General features: G+C 47.5%; 1 protein-coding gene across 1 annotated transcript in view; it reads left to right on the top strand.

Annotated features, from left to right (window-relative positions):
• The window catches only part of LOC107120143 (telomerase reverse transcriptase-like), a gene marked incomplete at its 3' end in the record, with an annotated part of 24,336 nt that overhangs the window by 3,335 nt on the left and 10,557 nt on the right, over window positions 1-10,444 (top strand). The window contains exons 3-6 of the mRNA XM_015422790.1: window positions 1,323-1,521; window positions 2,735-2,924; window positions 6,656-6,838; window positions 9,419-9,580. Of these exons, the coding sequence (XP_015278276.1) occupies window positions 1,323-1,521; window positions 2,735-2,924; window positions 6,656-6,838; window positions 9,419-9,580 (734 nt within the window). The remainder of the gene's footprint in view (window positions 1-1,322; window positions 1,522-2,734; window positions 2,925-6,655; window positions 6,839-9,418; window positions 9,581-10,444) is intronic.

Below are 10,444 nucleotides of genomic sequence, written 5' to 3'. Positions count from 1 at the left end.
TGGATCAGACCAATAGACCATCTAGTCCAGCATCCTATCTAACACTTTGGCTGACCAGTTCCTCTGAACAGCCAACAACAGGGCATATGAGCCGAGACCTTCCCCTGATGTTGCCTCCTGGCACTGGGATTCAAAGAATTAGTCTCATCTTTAAACAATTCTGTAAAAAACCCCACACATATTGTGTTGAGGGGAGGGGTTATATTTCTACCGCGAACCAAACGCCGTTGGATCCTGGATCAGAAACATTCTCACAAAAACAAAGCAAAACCCAAAAAAAAAATGTGATGGCAGATGTATTTATTTATTTATTTTATTGATTTTTATCCCGCCCTTCCAGCCTAGGATGGCCCTTACGGCCTAGACTGGTGTTTCACAGTATGTAACTATCCATAGTTGGAAAAGATACTCTGACATGAGACAGAATGTTGCTTTTGCATAGATCTACCCCACCTTTTGGAGCTGCGGTGGCTCAAGTGGTTAAGACGCTGAACTGCAGGCTGTGAAAGGTCGGTCATTCAGCAGTTCGAGACCCCGGTGCCGCATGACGGAGTGAGCTCCCGTCTCTAGTTCCAGCTCCTGCCAACCTAGCAGTTCGAAAGCAAGAAATTGCAAGTAGATCAATAGGTACCACTTCGGTGGGAAGGTAACAGCGTTCCGTGTGCCTTGGTGTTTAGTCATGCCGGCCACATGACCACGGAAACGTCTTCGGGCAGCGCTGGCTCTTCGGCTTTGAAACAGAGATGAGCACCACAACCCTAGAGTCGGATTCGACTGGCTTTTGAGCAAGGGAACCTTTACCTTTTTAAAAGGCAAAGGGGTTAACCCAGCTGGCCTCTGAGTGGTGAGTTAAGAGGTTGGTCTAACCCACAGTAGGGTTTTGATGATCTTTAGCAAGCATCTGAATTAGCCTTGTGATTTAAGTTGTGCGTCTACGGATGCGCTATCAGCCCAATGGGGGGGGGCCGTGGCCAGTGGGGTCATGACCAGGGAGTGTGGCTTGCTTCCCCCAACCCCGGCATCTTTCTGTAAAAGTCCCTGCTCTTCCAGGCGAAAGGCTTGGGACATTCCTGGTATCACGCATGGGAGAGCTCAGCATCTGTGGCCAGTTTTCCATCGCTAAGCTGAGATGCCTCAAAGACGTCTCCAACTGCGTGTGTAGCTTTCCCCTGTGCAGGTGTGTAGCTCTGTAGGATTGTGGCCTTTTATCTTGGCATCTAACGGTAACGACTTAAGACCATCCTCAGTGGTGAGGATAAGGTTCTCTCTGGATACTTGCCTGGTTTCTAGCGCTTGTTCTCACCGCACTTGTATCCTCGTAGAGCGTGGCCGCTCCGTCCCTGCCTCGGAACACCAATTCCGTACCCGTCTGCTCTTCAAGTTTTTGTTCTGGCTGATGGACTCCTACGTTGCGCAACTCCTCTGGTCTTTCTTCTATATCACAGAGGCTGAGTTTCAAAAGAACTTGCTCTTTTTCTTCAGAAAGGCTGTCTGGAGGGAGCTGCAGAGCCTGGCAGTCAGGTATGTTGTAGTTAGAAGGCTCTCTCTCTTTCTCTCTCTCTCTCATTGCACTTTAAATTTAGACACCTGCTTTCCCTCCCCTGTTAGGATTCACCAGGTTTTTTCACAACATTTTAGGTATTCAAACTGACTCAGAGCGCACCAGCACCAACAGCAGCATAACAGTGGCAGGGTAAAATCTACTCTGTTCCCTGAACCTTCAGATGTTTTATTTTCAAGGTGTTAGAATTTGAAGCTGCTGATCTTCTGGGTGACTCTGGGCAATTCTGCATCTGGCATTCGCTCCACATTTCTCAACCGGGAGGAAAAGGTCCAGCTCAAAACCACATTCAGGTACCCTGGGGGGCAATGCCGTACTGACTGCGAAGTCACCCCTGAACGGCCATAAATCTATGCGGAAGGTACCATAGAACCTGGCGATCAAAGAAAGCGAAAGCGGCGTGCAGTGTAGAGGGTACCATAAAATCCAACGATCAAGGGAAGCAAAAGCAGCATGCAATGCAGAGGGGAATTTCTGTCCCAGGGTGGGTTTGGTAAAACAACGGAAGGAAAAGCCAGTGAAGAATGGACGGCTTCAAAAGGGAATTAGATAAGCATATGGAGCAGAGGTCCATCAGTGGCTATTAGCCACAAGGTATAGATAGGGGATCTGGGGCAAGTGATGCTCTGTCATCTTGGTGCTTGGGGGGGGTCAACAGTGGGAGGGCTTCTAATGTCCTGGCCCCACTGGTGGACCTCCTGATGGCACCTGGTATTTCTGGCCACTCTGTGATACAGAGTGTTGGACTGGATGGGCCTTTGGCCTGATCCAACATTGGCATTATGTTCTTAATCGCCCTCTGGCTCGTAGCCTGTCAAGTCTGCGGCCTTTCCTCCAGCCCAAGGGGCCTTCCCCCAACAGACATATTTCTTGGAAGAAGGCCCTTTGGAATGGAGGAAGATCTGAACTCAGCTGAGTACAGGAGAAAGGCTACAAGCCCACGTGCAAAGGCCAGGAAGAAACCCTGGGTCGTCACGGTTGTGCCACCAAAACTAAGTCCCTTCTCAGCCATGCAACGCGTTCCTTGACCCAGCTGTAACACGAGAGGTTTCTTTCCCACCGGTGGTTGCGGAAGTGGATGCAGAAGCGTAATTTTATGGCTGTCATGCTTGCCGAGGTAGGTTTAAGCACGGTATTGCTGTTCGGAAAATTAACATTCACTTTATCTCCTAGGAGCCATCTTGCGAAAGTGCGCCTTCTTGCCTTGTCAAAGGAGGAGATCGAAACCCTGCAGCAGAGGAGGAGTGTTCCATTGGCGGCCAAGCTCCGCTTCATCCCCAAAAAGAATGGGCTGCGACCCGTGGTCAGGCTGGATAGTCCGGTGGGAGCGGAGAAGTTCTGCAAGAAGAACAGAGACAAAAAGGTGGCTCTCTTTTGAATTAAATCACTAATATGGAGGTGGGTATGTGTGTGTCTGTGCCTTTAATGGAAACGGCGGGTGTGTGTGTGTGTCTGTGCCTTTAATGGAAACGTTTGTGTGGTGGGGACACAAACATATTCCCCTCTGTTGTTTCGTGAAAGTTAACACAGCTCTCCATGGGGCATCGCCATTTGGACCATTCTTGACCCACAGGGGGGAGGCGGGGGTCAAATAGGGCCTGCACGTAGATTGCCCCCATTTCTTCCCCTATGTTATCTGCATAGCGGGCTTAGGGTGGCGCACACATACCCGCTATTCTGCCGTGCAGAGAGAATTGGTGGCTTGGGAAGAATTACTTGAGTTTATTCAAATTAGTGTGTTACTGGGGCGCTCGCATATAATTGTTTGATGATCAAGTAACCTAAAGTTCTAAATACGTGTTTCCTGTAGTTGCAGGCATTTAAACAGGTATTTTAGTTTCAACTTCAGAGAGCCAGTTTGGTGTAGTGGTTAAGTGCGCGGACTCTAATCTGGGAGAACCGGGTTTGATTCCCCATTCCTCCACTTGCACCTGGCTGGATGACCTTGGGCAAGCCATAGTTCTGGCACAGCTGTCCTTGAAAAAGGGCAGTTTCTATCAGAGCTCTCTCAGCCCCACCTGCCTCACAGGGTGTCTGTTGTGGGGAGGGGAAGGGAAAGGAGTTTGTAAGCCGCTCTGAGACACCTTTGGGTAGTGAAGGGCGGGGTATAAATCCAATCTCCTCTTCTTCCTCTTCTCTTTATTATTTTCTATTCTATTCGGAAAAAGGGGGGGAAATCAATAAATTATTAAATATTACGGCTATTTAAAAACTTGTGCACAAAATTTAGCACCAGCTTGATTTAATTTTATTTATTTGCCGTATACCTCGCACTCCCCTGCAAGCAGGCTCCGGGCAGGTAACAATATTCTATTTGATTGATTTGCAGTCTCTCCGTATCACTAGAAAACAACAATTTAAAGATAACATAGTTAGTCGAGAACACTGAATGTCAGAATTAATGAAAGCTCCTGCTCTGTCGCACCTGGGTTTAACAAACAAGGGGCAATAACAACAACACGTGTGAGACAATTTCTGTTGCTCCAAGCACAAGAACACTTTCTTTCCATGCAGGGGACTGCCTTTAAGCCTTCCAGTATATTTGCTGTTGGAAGCGAATTGCATCTTGTTAATAAAATTGAATATGTATGTTTAGGTTTTGTGTAGTGATCAAATAGTTTGCAACCGTAAGACAAGTAGTGGGAATGTACTCATAATACAGAGGAGAACACTTCCCATACAAATCAGTCAGCAGCCCAGACCAATCTTGCGATAACATAATATAACAATAACATAACGTTGCTTATTGTATTCAGTAAGCTATCAGAATAATAATTAAATGAATTATCATCTGCTGAAAAACCCAACTCTCAGTTTGTCAAAAAAAAAGCATGAAGGCTTGATAAAAATGATTCTCGTCTTCTAAAGCATACTAATTGGTGAGGGGGTTCTAGCGAAACTGTTTTTAACCACATCTTGATAGCGTATCCCCATGTCATTGATCGTAGGGAGCACAACCCAGTTTCTAATCTGAATACTGGATTCCAGGCACAATTGGGAATCTCAATATGCTTCCCAAAAAAACCCTCTTGTGTGCAGTCTCTCAAGTTCTTTCGCATTCCTATGCAGCCATGAGTCCCTTATACAAGATTACAGGTAATAACTTAAGAGTTGTATAATTTGAGCAGTGCTGAAAAGGACTGTCCACCTTTTGTAAAATAAAATTTCCTGCAGGAATTAGGCAGAAGCTTGAAAGCTACTTTTTATATATTTTAAATGGATTTTCCATGACATGAGTGCTCCACAATGGATCCCCGGATACTTATAAGAATAGACTTCCTCAAACTCAGGCCACAGGGGGCCATGCCCCCCCTACAGGTGAGCACTACCCCCTCGATTTTTAAAAGATAAAACCAGAAACATTTTCAGAAATCGTTTTTTTTTTTTTTTTTTTTTTAAATTATGGACTTGTGATATAACCAGGGGTCATTTCGTAGAAAAAGAGGTGCAGGAGCTCATTAGCATAACTCATTAGCACGACTCATTTGCATATGCCACACCCCTTGACATCACTGGAAGTGTGTCAGAAGGAGTCACCCACCACTCAGGCTCCACTAGACTGTTTTGGATTATAGAGAGAGGCGGAGATTCCCCCCCCCCCGGCTTACATAGAAAACTAGCCCAGAATTGAGTCTCTCCAATCATAAAAGGACTAGAGGACTAGAAAAGGACTAGAGATCGCAGTGGAGCTGGAGCTGGAGCTGTTGTTTCTGTTGCTGCAAGGAGAGTAGTAGTGGCAGCCGGGGTGCCCCCCCCAGATGTCTATACGCCCCACCAACCAAAATTTTCTGGCTACGCCCCTCCTCAAACTCCATTCCCTGCAGCCTCCAAAGATCACCTGTCTCCAATGTTCCTTCTAAGCTGTGGAGTCTTGTGAGCAAAAATTCTGCTTTGTGAGCTACTGGCATTAAACTTGTGAGCAAGCGGTTGGGCTTCTGCATAAGTCAGTTTGCTCTGGAGCCCTCCTTCCTGAGCTAAGACAAAAATGCGTGAGCTGGAGGCTAAAAAACTGTGAGCTAGCTCACACCAACTCAGCTTAGAGGGAACACCGCCTGTCTCCCTGTTGTCTCTAGCAGGACTGACACTAAGTAACTCCATTTCACAGTACCTAGTCAGTGATAATAACGAGGTGTCATCAGTGTACAGCATTAGATTAGCTGAATGACATTGACTTTTGACAAAGAGGGTCTCGGGTCATTTATACAGAGTGCAAAGAGTGTTGGAGCCAAAATGTGTCCTTGCTGCACTCCTTTGACCACTGGGATTCTTTCTGTTAGAAGACCCTTGCTTTGACCATCGAACCTGTAAGGTTGTATTTTCTTGTACAATAATTGAATGAGATACAATAATCATCTGGAAATTGCATACATTTGTAACTCAGTCCATAGCTTTTCTCTACTTATTGTATCAAATGCTGACTTTCAATCAAAGAAGGTAGCATATAGTCTATTCATCTTTAGATATCTTTCAGCCAAATGTGATAAAATTATCCCACTATACATTCCAGAAAAGCCCATCCTAAAACCAAGCTGTTGTGGTCCCAAAATATTGCAACTGTCGAGCCAAGATTTCCATTTAAAGTCCAAGTGCACAGCATATAGCTTACCCAGAACAGAAAGCAGGCTAATAGATCTGTAATTTGCAGGGTCTGAGCAGGTGCCTCTCTTTTTATAGACGGGAACAATAATTGACGATTGCCAATCTGCAGGGATTTCACCAATGCTCCCTCTAAGCTGTGGAGTCTCGTGAGCAAAAATTCTACTTTGTGAGTTACTGGCATTAAAGTTGTGAGTGAGCGATTTGGCTGCTGCATAAAATTAGTTCGCTCCGGAGCCATCCTTCCTGAGCTTAGACAAAAATGTATGAGCCGGAGGCTGAAAAAACTGAACTAGCCCACACTAACTCAGCTTAGTGGGACACACTGGATTTCACCTTCAACACAGTGGAAAAAAGCAGCCAGGTGTGAGGCCCACCAAATGGGACTTAAAAGAAACCACTCAGGCAGAATACTGTCAGGGCCAGTTGCAGCTGTTTAATTAATGTGCCTTTGCCATGTAAACGCCTTAAAACTATTTTTAAATTACGTTTCCTCAGGTTCAGTACTTCAACATGCAACTTAAAAATCTATATAGCGTGCTCAAGTACGAACAAAAGAAGAATCCCGGCCTGCTTGGTTCTTCTGTCTTTGGGAAAGATGATATCTATGCCACATGGAAGAAGTTTGTTCTGAAAGTTTTGGAGTCGAATGCCCAAATGCCTGCATTCTATTTTGTGAAGGTATTCTTCTCTTGCATTTTTCGTTTTTCCTTCTTCCAAGACACTCAGGCAGTTTACGTGGGTTTCCCCTCCCGTAATTTTATCCTCACAGCCAGGGGTCATTTTCCTGCAGGAGCGCACAGGAGCGGAGCTCCGGCAGTAAAGAGCCCAGGGGGCGGGCACATGCAACAAGCCCCACCCCCTGCTCCCAGCAGCCCTCAGTCGGAGCAAGAAGCAGGCAGGTAAGTTGCAGGGCTCCCCCCGCCCCCCCGGTCCAAAACAGTCCAGTGGCACCTTTAAGACCAAGGTTTATTCAGGTACAAGCTCTCCTTCGTCTGCCAGGACAGATCTGCACGTTCCCCCCCCCCCCAATAGCTAGCAATCCAAAACAGTCCAGTGGAGCCTGAGCGGTGGGTGTTGCCTTCTGACACACTTCCGGTGATGTCAGGGGGCGTGGCATATGCAAATATGTTATGCTGATGAGTTTTGCTAATGAGCTCCTGCACCTCTTTTTCTACGGAATGACCCCTGCTCACAGCAACTTATGGAGAGGAATGTAGGTTAAGCTGAGAGAAGGACTGACTCAAGGTCACAGAAGAAGAGGAGGAGATTGGATTTATTCCCCTCCCTTCACTACTCGAAGGAGTCTCGGAGCAGCTTACAATCTCCTTTCCCTTCCCCTCCCCACAACAGGCACCCTGTGGGGTAGGTGGGGCTGAGAGAGCTCTTTCCAGAACTGCCCTTTCCAGAAAAGCTCCGAGAGAACTGTGACTGGCCCAAGATCACGCCAGCAGCTGCATGTGGAGGAGTGGGGGAATCAAACCCGGTTCTCCCAGATTAGAGTCCATGCACTCCTAACCACCACAATGAACTGGCTCCAGGCCTGGCTGTGGAGGTCACTGAGAGGCTCTAGGCCCGGCCATGGTGGTGGAGGATGCTAGGAGAAACTCTGGGCCCGGTGGAGGAGGGCGCCAGGAGACGCTCTTGGCTCAGAACAGCTCCCAGACCCTGCTGCCACTGCAGCCGATCCCGAAGGCCCAGAGCCCCACCTGACTCAGTGATAAGAAAGCTGCTCCGGGCCTGACACAGTGTCCTAACACCACTGCTGCCATGGCTGGTGAGGTAAGGGGAGGGGAGGCGTAGGTTGTTAGAGAAAGGGGGGGAGCCGTTCCCGAGAGAGCTCTCTCAGCCCCACCTACCTCACAGAGTGTCTGCTGTGGGGAGGGGAAGGGAAAGGGATTGGGAGCTGCTCTGAGACTCCTTCAGGTAGTGAAGGGCGGGGCATAAATCCAATCTCCGCCGCCTTCTTCTCCCCGGCAAACTGCCCCTGCCGAGCCCAGAGCAGCTCCCTGCAGCCACTGCCGGCAGCTGTACAGATAAGCTCATGCACAAACAACCTTTTAAAAAATTTTTTGGAGGGAAATTAAACCCCCTGGGGTTTTTTTTTACATTTCAGATTCTTCTGCAAACCCGTGGGGGCTCCCCCAAGCTTGCAGAAAAATCTGTTTTTCCTCAGTGTGGTCCTAATCCGTGGTTTTAGGTATCTGCCAACAGGGGCCAGGCTTCAGTCTTAGATATGCAGATGATACCATGCTTTTTCTCCCTCACGTAGCTTACAAAGTCCTTCACCCCTCCTCCATTTTATCCTCACAACAACACCCCCTGTGAGCGGTGTCATACTGAGAGACAGTGTGTGACTGACCCAGTGTCGCCCAGCATATTTTCATAGCAAAGTGGGGATTCGAACCTGGTACTGCCAGATACTAATCCAACCCTCTGTCAACTACAACACGCTGACTCTGTAACGTAACATATAATCTTCCAATGAATAGGTCTAACCGGGGCTTTTTTTTCTGGGGGGGATGCACCGGAACAGAGTTCCGGAACCTCTTTGACAATATATATATTCACCACTGTCCCATAACTCCCTTAAGGTTCACATAGCAACTTAAAACCACCAATGTCACCCAAATTCCAATTTCATACAGCATTTAAGGCAATAATATCTCTCGAATAAAAACTATTTTTTAATCTATTTGTCCTTGCTTTAATTGTCCTATATCTTCTGCCCGAAGGCAGCAGTTCAAACAGGGAATGTTCAGGATGTGACAAGTCCTGCAAAATGTTCTTTGCTTTTTTCAAACATCGAGAACTATACAATTCCTCCAGGGATGGGAGAGGGCAGCCAATGATCTCCTGGGCTGTAATAACAACTCTCTGGAGTGCTTTCCTCTCCACAGCCATACAACTGGCAAACCAGGCACAAACACAATATGTTAAAATGTTTTAAAGTTCATGAGTTTTCGGTATACAGAATGAAAATCTCGTTTCCCTCTTGAGAGTTCCGGCACCTCTTTTTAAAAAACATACAAACAAACAAACAAAACCCTGTGTCTAACCTTGTTCAGAGGATTACTTTTCTTAACTTTTGACTGCCGTCCAGTGTGCAGTTGAGAGCTTTTGAAGCGAGACCAGAGTTTTCTGGCCCCCTCGTGGCTAACGGGTTTTTATGCCAGCTCAGCTTTTGTGAATGAGAGCCCAGTTTTGTCATATGCCTGTAGAAAGAAACAGCTTTTTCCTCCCTCCCTCCCTCCTTTCCAGGCTGATGTCAGTGGGGCTTACGATACCATTCCCCATCGTAAGGTGGTGGAAGTGATTGCACGGATCCTGGGTCCCGATAACAAGACCAGCTATTGTATTCGACGTTATGCAGTGATTATCAGGGCGAAGAACGGGCAGATCATCAAACGATACCGGAGACACGTATGGCCAGCTATTCTCTCTCTCTCTCTCTCTCTCCCCCCCTCCTGTGGTGTTGGTGCTGTGTTGGTGCTGTGTTCAACTGCCTTCAGAGCAAGTTTGGTGTAGTGGTTAAGTGCGCGGACTCTGATCTGGGAGAACCAGGTTTGATTCCGCACTCCTCCACTCACAGCTGCTGGATGACCTTGGGCAAGCCATAGTTCTGTCAGAGCTGTTCTTGAAAGAGCAGTCCTCGAAAGAGCTGTCTCAGCCCCACCTACCTCAAAGGGTGTCTGTTGTGGGGAGGGGGAGGGAAAGGAATTTTGTAAGCTGCTCTGAGTGAAGGGTGTGGTACAAATCCAATCTCCTCTTCTTCAAAACCAAAGACTAATAAATTACGTACTCAAAATATGCCTTAGTTAGATAATCTCCCATGAAAAGTATCCTGAAGGGGTGGGGACGACAAATTGTGAGCCAGTCAGAGCAGTAATTGAGAGAGGGGTAGCCAAGCGACTCCAGGGCTTTCTGGGTGACACATCGACATTGGATCCGTTCCAGTCCGGCTTTCGCCCTTGACCATGGGACGGAGATGGTGTCAGTCACCTTGGCGGACGACCTCTCTTCACTTTGGGGTTTGCAAAACGGCTGCAGTTGGCAGCGATCTCGCCCCTCCCTCCCGGGAGAAAAGGAGAGGAGGTCTGTCCATTATGTCACAGGATCTGAGGCTGAGTGCTCTCCCCACACAGCTGAGCAGGCTCATGGGATACTGGCACACTGCCTTAAGACGGCTGGTCTTCCCCACAGACACTCTCCAGGGGGAAATCTCAGTTAGAATCATAGAAGCATAGAGTTGAGATGTGAAGGCCCGGAAAAAAACCAGAAAAATTC

Source organism: Gekko japonicus, unplaced genomic scaffold (genome assembly GCF_001447785.1).
Source record: "Gekko japonicus isolate JY-2015 unplaced genomic scaffold, Gekko_japonicus_V1.1 scaffold3715, whole genome shotgun sequence".
Lineage (NCBI taxonomy): Eukaryota > Metazoa > Chordata > Lepidosauria > Squamata > Gekkonidae > Gekko > Gekko japonicus.
Note: the sequence above shows the minus strand (reverse complement) of the source record. Positions and strands in the feature narration are given on the sequence as shown.